The sequence below is a fragment of the Aethalodelphis obliquidens genome, unplaced genomic scaffold (genome assembly GCF_003676395.1).
Source record: "Aethalodelphis obliquidens isolate GAN/ISIS:26980383/991018 unplaced genomic scaffold, ASM367639v1 scaffold20, whole genome shotgun sequence".
NCBI lineage: Eukaryota > Metazoa > Chordata > Mammalia > Artiodactyla > Delphinidae > Aethalodelphis > Aethalodelphis obliquidens.
In genome coordinates this window covers 14,449,534-14,467,676 of record NW_020837964.1, presented here as the reverse complement: position 1 = coordinate 14,467,676, position 18,143 = coordinate 14,449,534, and the positions used below count along the sequence as shown (strand labels likewise).

The following is an 18,143-nucleotide window of genomic DNA, read 5'->3' as shown; positions in this document are numbered from 1 at the left end:
TTTCTCTAACTTGTATGTGAAATTAGTTTCTTAACCAAAAGCACCTTTAGGATTTTTCTGCTTTTTCTTGTTGTAGGGGAAGATAACAAATGAAACCACATTCCATAACACTCTATGAAGCTATGAGTTAAGGCAAGAATAAATATTTTTGATCACCATTTAAGCTGAAATAGCAATAAAGATTTTTTACATTAAGAAATATTATATTCTAACTTGGTTTATATGTTTAAAGAAATCCCAAAGACAGGAAGCATGGTCCTTATTTCCATGCAGGTTATTAGCTGACTAGAGGGAACTTAATTTGTAAATAACCTACAGCTCCTCTTAAACAAACCACAGAACTACCAGTGATACAGAGGAACTAGGTGGGTAATCTGGCCACCTTGTCTGTCCTAATGGCTTTGGTGTTAGAATTTAAGACAGTGGTGAGTTTTGGCTCACACAGTACGTCTAATCTAGCTAAGCCTCTAAATTGTTCCCCTCCTCTCTCCCCATTGGTTGTCTCCCATAATCTCTGGACTTCCAAGCAAGATTAGCTACCTCTCACTCCAAATAAAGGCCCAGTTGAAATCATTTTGCAGGTGTCCTCCTCGTTTAGCAGAATGAAATTTTGAAAACTTGGTTCACCAACTGTTCCTTGAGCACCTCCAATGTGCTGGGCTCAATGCCACCATCTACTTTCATACCTCGGTTCCATGACACGCACACCTGCCTACAGGGTGGCAGAAGTGAACTTCTCTGAGTGTGTTCTCTCCTTCGTGTGATATTGTCTCCCTGGTACATCGCGCACCACAAGAGCACGTTAGTCACTCAGAACACGTTCCCGTGTGTGATTCACTGGGTCTGAGTTTTTCCTCTGCTACTTAAAAAGATTTGACTTTAGTTAAGGTCACCTCTCCAAGGCAGGTGTTTTTTTCTCGATTGTTAAATGGAGATAATAGTCTCTCTCTCAACAGCTGTGAGCTAAAATGAGATGATGTCAACAAATGCTTCCTTAGCTCAGTACTGGACCCGACACAGTGAGCAGTCAATGAAATGTCAACCATTGGGCGAGCCACTTAGCCTTCTTGAACCTTCATTTCATCTGTAAAATGTGAGTAAGAAATCTTGACCTGCCAACCTGCCAAGTGGTAGTAACTAAGGCAAGTTTTGCTAAGGCATTTTGAATGTCGCTACAGTGATTTGAGAGGAGCTGAGCTGGACCAGTGCACCACACAGGGGTCGCAGTGGCCAAAGTCCTCATTTTTCCAAGCCCCGGACCCAGACACGGGCAAAGCTCTACTCAGGGTATGTTTCAGGGAATAAATCCTAGGTGAGAATAGTGTGTGTTGGGAAGTTTTTTTGGGGGGGTTCGGGTGGGAAATGGGTTGTTTGATTTTTGCTGCTGTTAGACTTGTCTTACCACTCAGTGAAAACTCTGCGGGACTCCAGCCACTGCCTCGGGCTAAGGTGGTGAGCAGAAGCGGCTTTCTGTGGCACTGGTGTTTGTATTTTAAGCTAGCAGTGTAGACTTCTAGTTGTTGTTTTCCTCCAAGCTTTACTTTTTGTAAAAGTAGAATCTAGATATTTTCTCATTTCTGTTTGAGGTTTAGTTTTGATCCTTCACCTTGGATAGGTTCTATAAGAACTAGCAATAGGAAGGATTTAAGAGGAGAGAGGAAAGGTAATATATTCCAGAGAAAAGAGTCAGCAAACATGCAGGGGTAAAAATGGCCAACACACATCAGAGGAAAATGACATTGACTGAATTTTTTTAATAGCCACTTTGGCATACATTGAAACGGGCTTACGTTTGCTGATTTCTTACTAACTGTATAGACAGTCTGAGATTTCTGTCAAAATTGCTGTTTTTAGAAGTGTACTAAAAATTTGGTTTGAACTTATTAGTAGTTTAGTCTCATTTATAATATGAAAATAAAACAATGTTATTAAAAAAGATGGCAACTAGAAAAACTACCCTTTATAATAAGAACATGTATATTTCTAGTTGCATCTTACATGAACGGAATATCTGAGACTAATTGTAAAGTATAAGCACAGCTATAAAACTTTAGGTTAAAATTACTGAAAGAACTTTATTTTTGAGATTCAGTGTTAATGATCTGTTACATTATGGAAACAATTCAGAATTGTGAGAGATTACAATCGACCTTTGAAGGCCTACTCTGTAGGGCGCTGGAAGGGATGCAGAAACAAAGAAGGCTCCAAAATGCCTGTATAGTCTAGTAAAATCAACTGCTTTATCTTTGTACTCAGCTGAATAACACGTTTAAGAAGTTTATGAATTTTATTTCTCACTATTTGGAGGCGTCATATTTCAGGAAATTATAAAATATTTCAGGAAAGTGAATTCCAATCAAGTGACTTGAAACAAGAAAGCAACTAGCTTGGAAAGGTGGCAAAAACCATTTTATCTGAGCCCTACCCCAGGAATCCCGAGGAGGAACATGCATGCTAAAAGCACCTACCTGTCTTCAGGTTTCAGGGATCCAACCTCTGGGACCCATGCAGTCATGGTATACTGTCGAATGGGCAGGAGAGTTTTCTTCCAGGAGAGAGCCAGAATGTAATTACTCATTTGGAATCTAACCACACAAATGCTTTATAATCATTCCCCTGGGATCAAATACAGGGGGAAACGGCATGTTTTTCTTAGTGACTTTAGTTTGGTCAGGCAAGCTATTTCCACTGTAACACTGGGCCTGCTACCCCTGATGTGTTGTTCTCATCTTTCAGAATTTCTCTGGCTACTTAGTATTATTACCTTACCATTTGGTAAGAGAGTCAAACCATAAGCGTATATGCAAACTTCCAATGTTGATCTTTGTAGCGAAGGTGGAGGTATTTTTTTCTAGCTCTCAGCCAACAAAGACATTGATAGAAAAATGGGATGATCATCTAGCTTTGCACTGGTGCCAAAGGGAACATTTATAAAATCAAGTACATGAAAACCACATTTATGTAATGTGGTTTTTGAGAGAAATAAGGAAGCTGGGTTGACTTTTAGGTTCCAGTAGTAGATCTCAGAGTATCCCAGACCACAGGTATTCTGGTGCGTCATTATAATTGCTGTGCTGTTCTTGGCTGTCCTTGTAGTGCTTCTGTTCTCGGTAGCTCCGCAGGGCCAGCACCACGCTGGCGCCATACATCACCACCAGAAGACAAGCAAAGGTGGCTGCTGCTCCATCAGTGCCTGCCAGCTGGCAGTTCATCCAGGTGAGACCCCTGCGGGCATAGACCCTCTCTCTTGTCCTGCAGGTGTCTGTGGCATTGATCCGCAAGGCCTCATGGAGGTAAAGGCCGATGCCTACGCAGTAGCCCAATGCCGCGAGGAGGCTGAAGGCGGCCTCAAAGAGGAGCCACTTCCCCGGCAGTTTGTTTAGACTCTTGGCTCCTTGGAGTAAAACACCCAAGGTGAGGACACCCAGCCCCAGAGAAACAGCCACGCCGCTGTATATCAGGGGCGCCCGGAGGATCGTGTACTGCTGGTCCAGCTGCCGAACCTGCTCCAGCTCAGTGCCCTCAAACGGTGAGTAATAGCCGTTCCCAAAGCCACCGCCGCTGGCAAAGCTGGCACTGAATCCAGCAAGGACAAAGTAGGAGGCCACGATACACATGAGAACCATCCCATTCAATATCACCTCCACTATCTGTATCACACCTAGGAGGAGAGAGATTGGGAATTTAACACTGACGTCACTTACCCAGGAAAGCTCTCTAGGTCAGGCAAGAGAAATACCACCTGATTGTGAGGACATGGTCAGACTCAACATTAACATCCTTGGTTTTTGTTTTTTAATACTCATGTTTGAAAATCAAAATGCCACTGTGGAAAAACTTTTGGCCGTTACTTTAAAAACTATACATACATTTACCATGTGACCTTGCAACTGTACCCCCGAGCATTCATCCTAAAGAAATGAAAACTTCGGTCTACACAAAAACATGTACACAGATGTCACAGTAAACCCTAATGCCCTCCAATGGGCGAATGGTTCAACAATCTGGTACAGCCATCCCCAGGGGAAACTCTACTCAGCAATGAAAAGGTATGAGCAGCTGATACTCGGAACAGCTCGGATGGATCTCAAGGGATTCATGATGAGTGAAAAAAGCCAGTCTCAAAAGGTTACATACTGTATGATTCCATTTACATAACAGTCTCAAAATGAGAACAGATTAGTGGTTGTCAGGGAGGAGTGGGATTGGGGGAGCGGGAGGGGGATGGGTGTGACTATAAGTGGGGAGCGTGGGGAAGTTCAGTGATGGAACAGTTCTGTAGCTGATTGTGGCAGTGGTCACATGAATCTACACAGGTGATAAAACCGCACAGACCTACACTCACACAGACGTGAGTGCGTGTAATACTGGTAAAGTCTAACTAAGCTCTGGAGAGTGTCAATTTCCTGGTTGTGATTTTGTACTATAGTCACCACTGGGGAAAACCAGGTTAAGGATACACAGGATCTCTGTTCTATATTAGCAACGTTTTGTGAATCTATAATTATTTCAAATTGTAAAGTTTAAAAAAAATCAAAATGACATAAAAGGGCATAAACTGAGAAAAATCACCCATGTCCCTGTCCACCCTGTTCTCTACCCCCAACCACTTTCATTATTTTCTGATATAACTTTCCAGCGTTCGTTTATGCAAGTAAAAGCACTCAAATCTGAATTTCATCCCCCCTTTCCCTGCTTGTGTCACACGGAGGACACCACACGCTCTGCTCTGCATCGTGCTTTACTCTTCCTGGAGATGTTTTCAGATCAGCTCCTACAGTGTCCACATGCTCTGTTATGTGGCCTCCAAGCCCGCTGTGTGGGTGGACCAGTCTATTCAGCCAGGATCCTACTGCTGGATACTTGGCCTGTTCACTTGGGGGGGTTCTTAGAAGTTTAAGGAACCCGCAAATGCCATGAGGCAGTGGAAGCCAAGAGGTGAATGGAGATGAATGTCGACTTGTCCAAAGTCACCTTTCATTTGTCACTGACAGGGGCCCCAGCCTCTCGTTAGGCGTCTTCCTGGGAGAAGGTCTCCTGTTGTTCTCTCAGGGGTCAGAGATGAGAATGAAGAGAAAAGCATATGAACCTAGAGTGGGAATGCCAGGCTCGCATCCCCGCTCTTTACTGCCTTGTGACTGTGCCCAAGTCACTGACTCTAAGCCTCAGACACTTCACCTGACAAATGAAGGTAACGCCTCCCTGTCTTATCCCACAGGGCTGGGATGAGGCCCAAATGAAAGCAAGTATGTGAAAATACCTGGAAAATTATAAAATGTTATACAAGTGGACAGTGATGCTACCCAGTAACATATATAAAATGGAAGGAGAGGGGACTTCCCTGGTGGCGCAGTGGTCAAGAATCCACGTGCCAATGCAGGGGACATGGGTTTGATCCCTGGTCCAGGAAGATCCCACATGCCGCAGAGCAACTAAGCCCGTGAGCCACAACTACTGAGCCTGTGCTCTAGAGCCCGCATGCCACAACTACTAAGCCCACGTGCTGCAACTAATGAAGCCCAGGCACCTAGAGCCTGTGCTCCGCAACAAAAGTAGCCATCCCAATGAGAAGCCTGGGCACTGAAATGAAGAGTAGCCCCTGCTCGCCACAACTAGAGAAAGCCCGTGCGCAGCAAGGAAGACCCAATGCGGCCAAAAAAAATAAAATAAAGGGGATTAATAAGAGATTTAAGAAAAAAAGGGACAGGGACTTCCTTGGTGTCCAGTGGGGAAAACTCCACGCTCCCAATGCAGGGGGCCTGGCGTTCAATCCCTGGTTGGGGAACTAGATCCCTCATGCTGCAATTAAGACCCGGTGCAGCCAAAATTAATAAATAAATATTTTTAAAAAAAAGAAGAAAAGGGACAAATTTATGAAAAGCATGGTTTCCCAGAAGTCAGGAAAACCCTCTGATACACAAGGGGGTACCACAACGTTTATAAACTGGGCAGCTAAAGACGAGTGTGTCTAATGTACTTAGGCAACAGCTACTGAGCTTGCTGATTCCATCTCCTGCTGGGCCCACACAAATTCCTAGGAGGTCCACGGAATGCAGCAGTTACGGGCTCTGACAGTTGAGAAGCTACATTCCTCTAATTTAAATCTGAAAATAACATCAGACCAGAACTGCCCACTCTCCTCCCAGGCACCATAAGCTACTGGCTACTCTCTCCCTACAAGCAGCGCAAATTAATTGACCCAGACATCATTCTAATTCACGGGGAGTAGCTATCTCCCCCACCCAACACCTTTTCTCTGCCTTGGTTTTCCTTCTGCATGCAGTTAATCTCTCACCCCCTGAAGGGAAGCAGGGATACTGTGCTACTACAAGATGTGGGCAACCTGAATGTTTCCTTCTGGGACAAGATTCTGCCAAAACAGCAGCAGCATAGTCCACGCAGCCCATATCTGCCAGGCTGAAATGTAATATATCTATTGATAGATCTTGTCAACCACTCCACTGACTGCAACAATCAAGAGGAATAATGGTCTGTTGCTGGGGCCAATGATGAAGAAATATGGCCACTGGATATTATCAGAGCACCAGCCAGGCCTGACCTGGCTTTGCTGAAAACATCGAGCAGGTTCAAGTATTTCCAAGCATGTTGTTAGTGCAGAAAGATTCACAGACATCAGGAGAAAAGAAAAGAGTGGCCTACTAGAGCTAGCGGTTTATCCCTATGGAGGGATAAACTGTAGAGGGAAGTGGAAACTGAAACAGACAGGAGATTTTTGTTGTAAAATAGCATCTTTTGGGGTGAGGCTGCTTTTGTGGCTGATCATTTAATATTCTGCTTAACTAAACATCTACTATCTGCCTTTTCACTGTAAATGTGAAAAAACTGAGGAAAGCAAATCAAATTAAAACATGTTTTTCTAAAATAAGGCTAAGACATGTGCAGTCAAGTCTTACATAAAATGAAAAAAAATTTTTAATTTCCTCTCCAGAAGCAAATACTGTTAATACATTCTTATATATTCTTCAAGAAGTTTTCTAATCATATACAAGCAACTATATGTATTTCCTTTTGTAAACCCAAATGGAACTCATCTTTTAAATGTGAAAAGAAAATAATATTATAAACATATTGTAAAGAGAACCATCACCTCCAAATTAAAATTTTTCTTTGGATTTTTATTGGAGTCACGTAAAGCAAAGAACATATTCACTTGTACCAAGAATATATTATAATGGGCCATAAGTCCTAATTTAACATGCAGTAAGAACCCATGAAGTTGTCTGGCCAAAAGTAGCATACTTATCCTGGGAAAGATTTTACTTTCTTTAATTTTGGATGGATCCTGAATTCCAGATGTCGGGTTGAATTCGTCGTACAATGGTACATTTACAAGAGGTACAAAACACTTATTGAGCTTTCAAGCCCATTGTAAGGGGCTTGTTAGAATACCTCCTTTGCAACCCAGTGAATTAATCTGATTGCTCTTTCCTCAGCCCACGTCTCCCTCCAGCTTCCATCTTACAGCAGCAGTTTCCCAGGCATCCCCATCCCCTGCCATCCAGAGCATTAAGGAAGTGAAGGGCCTAGAGTTCAGTGAGGAAAAAATTCGAGGCTAATCTGCTTAAGACCGCTGTTATGAGAGAACTTCAGGCCGAAATGTTTTTTCATGTCTGTGTGGCTTTTCGTGAACTTTGAGGATAAGGTTCTTCAAATTCACTTGGTTATCTCCCTTTATTCACTCAAGAAGTGCATTTTGCTGCAGCATATGCCTTTTCCTTGTGGGTCTTGGGCTCTAGTTTTGGTTGTTTTTGTTGTTGTTTTGTTTTTGTTTTTTAAAGTAATTTTGGTTGGTCCCTTGCCAACAGAGGGCTCCAGGACCAGGGTTTATTACATCAGGCAGTGCTGTTCTATGTACCTTGGAGCTAGGCCCAGCAAACTAAAATTGGTCTGTTACTTTCCAAGTGTTGGCAAGTTCTGCAACAAAATATTCCACGAAAGACAGTGGTTCAGAGTAACTTCCATCACTTGAGTTTTTCGGAACTTTTTAATTTTTTTTGCAGTACATGGGCCTCTCACTGTTGTGGCCTCTCTCGTTGCGGAGCACAGGCTCCGGACGCGCAGGCTCAGCGGCCATGGCTCTGCGGCATGTGGGATCTTCCCGGACCGGGGCACGAACCCGCGTCCCCTGCATCGGCAGGCAGACTCTCAACCACTGCGCCACCAGGGAAGCCCCGGAACGTTTTAAAAAGCCTAAAACTCCAGCATTTCCGCAGGCTTCTCTTTCAGCTTCCTAACCTTTCGGTAACCCCTTATGGCCAGCACGGCCCCCAGGGCAAAGACCCCGATGCCCAGGGCAGCAAAGATTCCAGCACCTATGTCTCCCCCATGGAAACTGCAGCTGAAGCCACTGTATCCTTTCCTCTGGTACAGCGCCTCCCTCTCCTTACACACGGGAGAGGCGTAGGCAGCCGAGAGGTAGTGGAAGTAGAAGTACAAGGCTGGGATGTATGCCACAGCAATGAGCACATCCAACAAGGCTTCAATCACCAGCCATAGGGGGCAATGCCACGGGACCCGCAGGACGCCCATGGCGATGAGGAGGCAGCAGAAGGCCATGAGGGCTCCGCTGCAGGCCATTGCCACGGTGACCATGGGCAGCTTTAGCTGGTAGAACTGGACGTCCAGCTGCTGCGCTTTCTCCCCGTCAGCACCATCGAAACCACTGTAAGCCCCTCCGTACTGGTAGTAGTAAATGCCCCCCAGGCTGGTGATGCCCGTGTAGCCCCCTGTGGAACTGTAAGACACAGAGCTGCAGGCCAGGATCAGCAAGTTCAGGAGAACCTCCAGCATTTGGCAGCAGGCTGCAAAAGAAGGGCGTGTTACCATTTTGAGAGATGCTACTTTGCACTTGGAGACTTTCACCTTGAGGCTTATCTTCCCCGTGGCAGCTCACACCACAGCCAGCTCTTTATTCTGCCCCCTGCAAGGCCTGAGCAGCCAAAGCTACATGATTAGCATTAGATGGTAGCAGGGAACTGTGGTCTCCAGAAATGATGTCAGAGGTACTTTGGACTGAAAAGGGTAACTCTCAAAAGAGCAAAGCAGCCTGCTCCAGGTGGGCTGCAGGACGATGGGGGCAGAAATCAGGCCAGTGAGCAGAAAGAAAGGTGTCCTTTATGGAAGGCAAGAACATTCTCTGCCCTAGCCCTTCCCTGCCAAGAAGACTGAAAAATAGTTATATCCTCTTTAGACATGTTTTGTGGCCATCTTCAGTTTGAAAGAGGAAATTTCTCCAAATTTGAAGGAACTTATAGTGCTTAAAAAATATAATGACGTTAGAAAAAAAGCATGGAAGTTATCCATCACAATGTTAACCGTGGTTCACATATATTAGGAATAGGAAAGGTTAAGTTAATTAAACCTATAAGGCTTACTGAATTAGAGAAACATAATTGGTTTTACTGTTCTTAGACTTTAATTCAATAAGTATGTTTTAAAGTTTAATTTTGTTTTCTTTTCGTTTCCCTAAAGAGCAAATCTGGGCTGTGATATTTTCCCAGGGCTGGATTTTTTCAGGACCCTTGGCTGCTTTATCTTGGACGATGAAAGAGCCCCAGATCTTCCACCAAAGCTGGCTACTTTCCTTAAAGTCAGCTTTACTGTTATATAACTTATACACAACAAAATGACCCACGTTAAGCAAACAGCTTAGTAAGTTTTGACAACTGTGTATGCCATGTAATCATAATCAAGATATAGACTGTTTTCATCCCCCCAGAAAGTTCCCTAGTCACCCCTTGGGGTCAACCCCTCACCTTCCTCCTCAGGCCACCACTGATCTGCTCTCTGTCATTAGGAACTAGGTTTGTCTTTCTCGAATTTCATGCAAATGGAATCATACAGTTAATGTACTCTTATGTGTGTTACTTCTTTCTCTCAGCATAATATAAAGCTGGGTACTTCTGAGCTGGGAGTTGTACGTGCTGACATAGGCTCAGTCCCATAAGCACTGAGTTAGGGTATTAAATAAGCATATAAAAGGGGGAGGGAGAATGCAAGTTGGGGGGCAAAACCCCCACCACTGTCCCTCTGAACCTTTTCAGTGTGGTCACAAGTCAATGCCACTGGCAGTGAGAAGCCATCTCAAAACCTAAACCTCCAGGCTCTGAGTGAGAGACAGCACCACTGACTATAGAGATTACAACGTTTGGAGAGAGAATGAAATTAAATTTTTAAGGATGGTTTGCAAGTAAGGGAAACATCAAGCCCTTGCATGAAGCTGAATGCAAACATCACCCTTTTTTTTTTCTTCACAATTTCCTTGTTACACTGGCCTAGCTCTCCTTTTACAATCTTCTCCATCATGATTTGAGCACCAAAGGTCTAAAGAAAGAGGAAAAGGACAAAAGGGAAAGGGGAAGCTGCTCCAAATGCAAATCATCGGAGGGAGCCAGGAGGGGAGCAGGCCATGTACCTTCTCCCCAGGGAACTTGTAATTCCTCACCAGTCCCTCCAAATAATAAACCTATAACACAACCTATATATGACAGGATTCCTAGTGATCTGATATGCACACGTGACGTCTGTACTTGCTGTTTATCTGATCTTTATCCTCAGCCTTTAAAGATTTTAGTAGCTGAGGAGTCTTGCCCGTAACCGTGAATTCGGGGCTTATCTATTTTTGTCAGTGTTCCACTGAACTTCCTAAGGGTGACTCAGCCCAAACTGCAGGGTCTCCCTAGGAAGTTAGAGAGAGCCACAGCTGCCTCCCATTTTTGCCAGTTTGCTGGAGGAGGACATGATTTCACTGATGAGGAAAAGAAATCACAAAAGATCTACTCTAAGACGAGCCTGAAAATCTTCAGGTGACCTTTACCCAGGTGTGAATTTCCTGTTTGAGACAAATTCCCAGTGTTGAATGGCTGTTGCTCTCAACACAACACAGCATTGTGTATTTATGTGGGTCCCTGCGTGTCCAGAGATCTTTATAAGCCCTCATTTGTTAGCTTCTGACTGCTGAACTATCCTTTCACTATCTTGACTCAGAAACCCAACATCTAGGCCCAACCAAACAGCCAGAAGCAATCAAAGCTAAATCAGGGGCTTCAAGCTCTGCCCTCTCCTCTTGGTAAATCAATCGCTGAAGAAGAATACCTCTAGAGAGAAACCTGTTAAAGAGCGTCTGGCTTGTTCCTATTCTTTATATCATCGAGAAAAGAAGGTCAAGCACGTAAACCACTTCAGGCCTTAGAGTCAGGCTCTAACTTTCAATTCCAGCTCTTCCACTTAACTGCTGTGTGACTTTGTATAACTTACTGTACCTCTCTGAGCCTCAGGAGTTGTTGAGAGAATTAAAAGCAACGGGGTGTGCCAACATACGTAAACTAGAGTGAGGATTCTTGTACCTGGATTGCCTAGAGCTCTTCCATGAAAGTTCTACATAATCCCATAATAATTTATCTCATTGTAATCACTCTAAGAGACATCTTCAGGGGCTTCCCTGGTGGCACAGTGGTTAAGAATCCCCCTGCCAATGCAGGGGACACGGGTTCGAGCTCTGGTCCGGGAAGATCCCACATGCCACGGAGCAACTAAGCCCGTGTGCCACAACTACTGAGCCTATGCCCTAGAGCCCGCAAGCCACAACTACTGAGCCCATGTGCCACTACTGAAGCCTGCACACCTAAAGCCTGTGCTCCATAACAAGAGAAGCTACCGCAATGAGAAGCCCACACACCACAGTGAAGAGTAGCCCCCGCTCGCCGCAACTAGAGAAAGCCCGCATGCAGCAATGAAGACCCAATGCAGCCAAAAATAAATAAATAAAAAAGAGACATCTTCAGGTATAAGTTCCATGATTTCTCCCCCTTAGGCCAAGAAGTTTTCCCCTCTTAGTCATAGGTAGCTGAGGAAAATTTCTTACCCAATCATGTGAGCCATAAGGGTAAGATTTTCTTCACCCTGACAAACCAGATTTTCTTCATTGTTGGCAAGGCCAGGCCTGGTGCTAGGATGGGAACTCTGGGAAACCACATTTGGAGCTGACACATGATATTATTTAAGTGTTCTTCATACTGTGGATTCTAATAAGTGTGGTTTTTTGTTTTTGTTTGTTTTCAATGAAATAGAAGTTACTGCCCTTCGTAGGTGATGGTGTGTTGTTTCATGACGTGTGTGTGCACATGCGCGCACATGTGAACTTGTTCTTAATGTGAAACCTATTTCTTACTGTGGGTCTCAGTCAACAACATTTAAAAGCCATGATGGCAGGTTTAGGCATCAGATCTCCTGTCCTGTGGCATGAGCTCAACCTGGCTGCCATCTCCGGTGATCTCTCTTTAACTCGGCCTGCCTTGCCAGAGGGGTCCGCCTCTGACAGCCGGCAACTCAGAGCTGGCTCTGAAAACTGCAGGCACGACTGCCTCACCACATCCGGGCCCGTCCGAGGAGAAACACGGGAAACCTAGCCGCCCCTTTCAGATGTTCCTACCCTTCTTTAGAAAGTGTGAACTTCACGCAGGTATGAAAACGAAAATACGAGGAAACCAAAAGGGAAGTCGGCTTGAATTTTTGCTCCATCATCTCGGACCCCATCCAGAACCACCAGCAACGGTAAGTAATTGGTCAAACTGCCTTCAAAATGGCTCACCTCTCGCGGTGCACAGGTATCTGCACTTGTGGCATTCCAGGAGCCCTTCAGCCTCTGACTGGTAATATTCCACTTCCTGTACTCCAGGCCTGAGGGTCGAAAGCGGATATCTCCCTGAAGTGGGCTCACTATAATCAAACACATGTGTGGCCATTAGCGGGCTTCAAATTCAATAGCTTGTTCAGCATTAGAATTCTGGACACCTCACGCTGGTGTCCACATTAAAGAATGCACAGAACAGAAAATCTGCCACAGATTTCATATTCCAGAGGATTTTCTGGTTTATTGGCTATACAAGGCCTGCAAACACTTGGCCCAGTTCTGCTAATTAAGCACGTCACTTATCTCAGTAATTCTGAGCCCTGCCTCCCATGCTGGCTTGGCCTGCGGGGGAGGGTGTGTGTGTGTTGCGGGGGATATCTAACAGGTAGCTGGGAGCCACCTGGGGGAGCTTTTCAGTTCAGTGAGGACTAGGCCCTCTTCAAAACTAGTTTGCATTCACAAGACTGATGCCCAGGCTGGCATTCTCTTCCTTCCCTTGTTACTTTGGAAAGAGTTGAATCCACAATCATTCTCTAGGCTATGGGTGGTACAGACAACTTTGGACATCTTCACATCTCTCCCTCTTCCTCTGCCAGCCCTGGAATATTCTGTTCCTTCTCCTCACCACCCGCCCCCCCCATACCCTTCCTTATCACTTTATCCAGCACATCCTGGGCTTTGTCCAAGATTCAGTGGTGAACGGTGGGGGCTGCATTCTACAAGCTGGGCTCCAGGGATCCTTCTAGAACATAGATCTCACCATGTATTTTTTGCATTTGAAATCCATAAAGTCGAAACTTTAAGCACAGCAAGGGAGGGCCTGTGCTCATCTCTCTCCACTCACAACCTCATGTTCACAGACCCAGCCATAGTGAACTGCCCCTCTCCCCGCCCCAAAAGACCTGCATTCCCATGCCTCCAGGTCACCGTGGAAACTACTTCTCTGCTTGAGACAGCCTCTTGCTCCTTCTCCAGAACTCAGCTTTGAGGCTATCTCCTCCAAACATTCCAGAGCCCAGTCAGGGCCCCAGTTCTGTTCTCTTTGTGTCTGTCCCGCCGCTGGAGTGGCACGTTTCACAGGTGCTGCAAATTGGTCTGTTTACTTGTCAGTGTCCTGTGGACACCGTGAGTAGATCTCTGTAGTTCCTGGCCCTACCTCCCATCCATTAAATACATGCTTATTATGTGGAGGAGAGACAGAAATAAATTGCTCTTGGTTTTAAACCACTAACTGTGAGCAAAAGAAGCAAAGTATTCCCTTCACTAGCTTTGGGGCTTGGCAGGGGTGGGGACAGGGGGGCCAGGACACCAGTTTAGAAGGAAACCTAAACATGAAGCTCTGGATTCTCCCAGGCCTGGCAGTTGCAATGCAGTGTGGCTTTAGGCAGGGAGACAGTAGCCAGTGCCTGTGACTGTAACTGGGCACACCCTTTGTCACAGTTTGGCTAGTTAGTTCTAGATAATGTAACATAAACTCAGGATAATAGCTTTCCCGCTGTGTGGACACAACCAGAAGAGAGACTGGGCTTAAGCCTCCAAGTTCCATAGCAGAGAGGAGCCTGGACTCCTCCTAGGGACGAGGGCAAAAACCGGAAGGCAGTCATCACTCCAGTACCTGCCTGTCTCCTTCTTGGCCTGGCATCTAATATGGGCATTCAGTAATATTTGTGGAGTTGGATGGAATGTGCAATGGAAAAAAGACCACTTCCCTAGAGGGGGAGTGGGGTCTAGGACCACCACCTCTCTTTCCTTCCATCCTTACCCTCTTCCAGCTCACAGTCTTCCAGAACGTCATGATGCTTTCACCCCACAGGGCTTATGGGAACTCTGTTCTACAAGGTAGTGATGGCAAAGTTTGTTCATTCAGGAGGGTGGGGTCTGACACAATCATGGGATTTGAAGGAGGCTGCCCAGAAAGACCTCACTGACAAAGGGGGAGAAAAAATCTCTGCCCTTTTGTGCAGAGTTTTAGGTACATTCAGTTCTTTGGCTAAAAGTGTATCTTCTCCCAGCTGTCTGGTTTTGAAATGCATATACCCCTGGAAGGGATTACACATTAAACTATTAGCTTTTCATTGGTCTTTTATTAGGCCCGGGCCTCCAGGGAACGGGACTTTGGGGAGGGCTGGTTGTGGAGCACAGGACAAGGGTCTGAAGCCCCAAGGGGCAGTCCTGTGACCACATGGGTGGGGGTCAGAGAGGGGCCTCAGATTAACCCAACCCACCCAATCTCCTTCCCACCTCTTCCCTTTCTAGTCCTGAAGTCCTCTCTTCCTCTTTACCTGGTCCCCGGTCCTTCCACTGCTAAAGGGGGGGTGGGGGGCAGGGCGGGTGGAGGGTGGAGGGAGGTGGGGGGTAGGTCTCTGCGTTGTTCATCAGGTTCAGGTCAAGGAGTGTGTGTGTGTGTGGGGGGGGGGCACTGTAAGGTCTTCCTTCCCTCGCAGGTCACCTCTAAGAGCTCAAAAGGGAAGAATGACACTTCCTTTAAACCAGCTTCCCAGGACAAGTAGCCGGGACAGCAGAACCGCGCAGACTGGCCTCAGACCCAGGCTTCCTCCGGGGCGAGGTAGAGGGCCCTCGCTGCCCCACCTCACCTTTCTGGTCCTCGGCGTCCGAGGCCCTCCTTCCGCAGGGGCGGTGGCTCCGCGGTTTCCCAAGGCGCGGGCCAGAGGGGCGGGGCCGCGTCCCAGGTCGGCCGCCGGGGTCCGTCCCGCGTCCGACTCTGGCGGGATTGTTCCCAAACTCTTTGTTCACCGCCACGATGGTCCCCGGCCCTGTGTCTGTCCTGGCGGAGTTCCCGGTCCCTCCCCCTATCCCGGTCCTCGTCCTTCCGCCCGCCCCCGTTTCTCTCCCTGCGCCGGTCCCCGGCTCTGTCCCGCTGTCTCTCGGGGTGGCGTTCTCGGTCCGGGCGGGGGTGCCGGTCTGGGTCCCGCTCTCTCGGCCGGGCCCGGGACTCGCGATTCCCCGACGTATGTTGTTCCATGCCTCTGTTCCGCGTCCCGCCCCTGAGCGACCCGAGGGCAACAATCCACAAGTTTCCCCGGCAGGTGGCCAAGCCCGGGGGCGGGGCAGGGCGGGGCGGGACGGGACGCTCACCTGCGCGCACGCGCACTAACCCTGCTGCGGGCCTGGAGAGCGTTCACTTGAGCGCGCGCGCCGGCAGGAGACGCTGCTGAGCGCGGCGCGGGGTCTGGGCGCGCGTGCGCCTGGAGGCGGTGCGAGCCTGGAGGGCCTTGCTGCTTTACACACAGAGGAGGGGACTCCCGCCCTCCCGCCGTGCCCCGTCGGCCCTGAAGTATCCGCTTCGCGACCCCTCAAGATGGGCTGCCTAGGGAACTGTGCTCTCAACTTAGCACCTTGGGTATGCTTCCCCAGAGTGTTCACCCATCCGCTCTCTCACCCATCCGTCCACTCAGCCACCCAGCCGGCCCCCCAGCCACTGTCCGTCTCTTCCTCCCTCTCCTGCTATCCTTACAACAACTATGTTGTGGGGAACTTGAGGCCAGTTCATCCAAGAGTCCTGGACTCATAAATGTTTTTTAAAAAAATGATGAACCACACAGAATTGTTAGCCTTTTCTTTTGCCTAGGAAGGATATTTAAAAACATACAAAATTGCCGTCTATTAATGAATTCTTTCAACGAATATGTGTGAGCCCCTAGCCTAGCAGGCGCGGGAGATCCAGCAATGAACTCTCCTTGTACCGTGCGTCCATTCTACTGTGTGTGGAAAAGGAGAACTGGCAAGAAACAGAGAAGACGATTTGACGTCTAAATTTTGACGAAGCAGATTTCTTTATATAGATCTGGGAAGGGGACATTTGAGTTGAGTCCTAGAAGAGAAGGAGGCAGCCTTGAGGAGAGCTGAGAGAATGTTCCAGAAAGAAAGAAACCCTGACTTACGCAGAGAGCTGTACAAGAAGATCACTGCAATCAACTATGCTCCAAAAGTTTTTAAATGAAAAAAAAAAAAGAGAATGTCACTGCGAGCAGAGTGAGGGGGCATGAGATGAGGCTGAGAAGTGGAGCAGCAGATGGTGCAGGGTCTTCATGGTGAAGAATCTTCATTTTCAAAGAGCAACAGGGAAATATTGAAGTGTTTTGAAACACTGAGTGGCTTGCTCTGATTTACGTTTTTAAAAAATAAAGATTACTCTGGCTTCTGTGAGGAAGATGGACTGCTTGGGCCTGAGAACACAGTCAAGAGATGAGTTAGGAAGCTACTGAAGAAATCCAGGTGAGGGGTGATGGTGGCTGAGTTGATGGTGAGAAGTGGACAGATCTGGGTTGAAGTTTGGAGGAATAACTTAAAGGATGGGTGGATGGAGGTACCCTTTACTGAGATGGGAAGACTGGAGAGAACCAGGTTTGGGGAAACTTGGAGAGTTCCGTTTTGGATGTGTTGAAACCACACGACTCGTCCCACGACTTAATGAAGCTCAGGTTCTTTATGTCTCGGCACAGGAGGAATTCAGCGAGAGGCAAAGCGGGAGGTAAGATGTAGATTTGTTAATATAGGATGCTTGTGAAGGATACAGGCGAGCAGGCAAGAGGGGTCTGCCTCGAGAACTAAGTGGGCTACATATTTATAATCAAAGCAAAAGTAGGGAGGGAGAGAGGACTACCTTCTTCCTCATCCTTTGTATAAAGATGTTGCAGGAAAATGGGAGAGGATGGTCATGTCCCAGGTCTCAGGCGAGTTCCTGGGACAGGCCACCAAGTAAGGATCCTTGGCTTCGTGCAGGAAAGAATTCAAGAGCAAGCCATGGTAAAGTGAAAGCAGGTTTATTCCATAGGCAGAATGTAGTCCATCTCAGAAGGAGAGAGCAGCCCCGAAATATGGGCGGTTCGTTTTTATGGGCTGGGTAATTTCATAGGCTAACGAGTGGGAGGATTATTTGAACTATTTGGGGGGAAGAGGTGGGGATTTCCAGGAGTTGGGCCGCTGCCCACTTTTTGGCCTTTTATGGTTGGTCTCAGGACTGTCATGGCGCCTGTGGGTGTGTCATTTAGCATATGCTAACATATTACAGTAAGCATATAATGAGACTCAAGGTCTACTGGAAGTTGAATCTTCTGCCATCTTGGGCCTAGTAGGGTCTAACTAGTTTTTGTCATATCCTCAACAGCTATGTTATTCTTTTAAGGAGAGACGGAGTTAGAATAGAGGTCCAGGGAAAACTAACATTTAGAGCCAAAAAGCAAGAGGACTAAGAAGTGAGGAGTGAGATAGGAGGAAACCGAGGTGGGTGGGGTCACCAGGCCTATCTGCTCAGACACCAACCCCCATCCCACAGAAGCACTCCTGTGAACTCCAACAGCTTTCTTCCCAGAGTGGAGAAGGTGGGGCCAAATCCTGGGACCTTCTGCAAATATTTATTTGCACAAAACCCTGTTCTGAACCCGGAACAACTATGGCTAGAGAAGAGTTCTGTGAACAAGCAGACACAGGATGGTCCTTTCTCTCTCAGACCTTCCCTCTGGGCCTCTGG

The 18,143-nt window shown here is 46.9% G+C and overlaps 1 protein-coding gene across 3 annotated transcripts; it reads right to left on the bottom strand.

The window, feature by feature from the left end:
* Nucleotides 1-44: 44 nt before the first annotated feature.
* On the bottom strand, nt 45-15,656 carry MARVELD3 (MARVEL domain containing 3). Of its 3 annotated transcripts, none has more exons than XM_027119369.1 (3): nt 15,247-15,656; nt 12,611-12,699; nt 45-3,661 (listed from the first exon to the last, which is right to left on the bottom strand). In XM_027119369.1, exons 1-3 carry the CDS (start codon nt 15,633-15,635, stop codon nt 3,024-3,026), a joined length of 1,116 nt encoding a protein of 371 aa, XP_026975170.1. In that variant the 5' UTR covers nt 15,636-15,656; the 3' UTR covers nt 45-3,023. The 3 variants fall into 3 exon arrangements, with proteins under 3 accessions (XP_026975170.1, XP_026975168.1, XP_026975169.1); XM_027119367.1 differs by having other exon boundaries at nt 2,056-3,661; nt 12,611-12,738; XM_027119368.1 differs by lacking the exon at nt 45-3,661 and adding an exon at nt 8,101-8,822 and having other exon boundaries at nt 12,611-12,738.
* Between the last annotated feature and the right edge of the window lie 2,487 nt (nt 15,657-18,143).

Excerpts from the sequence above, each read along its gene's own strand:
- MARVELD3 (XM_027119367.1), bottom strand. The coding sequence starts at position 15,635 with ATGGAACAACATACGTCGGGGAATCGCGAGTCCCGGGCCCGGCCGAGA. Across the intron at positions 12,739-15,246 it reads GGACGCCGAGGACCAGAAAG|TGAGCCCACTTCAGGGAGAT; the intron begins GTGAGGTGGGGC and ends GTTTGATTATAG. Across the intron at positions 3,662-12,610 it reads ATACCTGTGCACCGCGAGAG|GTGTGATACAGATAGTGGAG; the intron begins GTGAGCCATTTT and ends CTCTCCTCCTAG.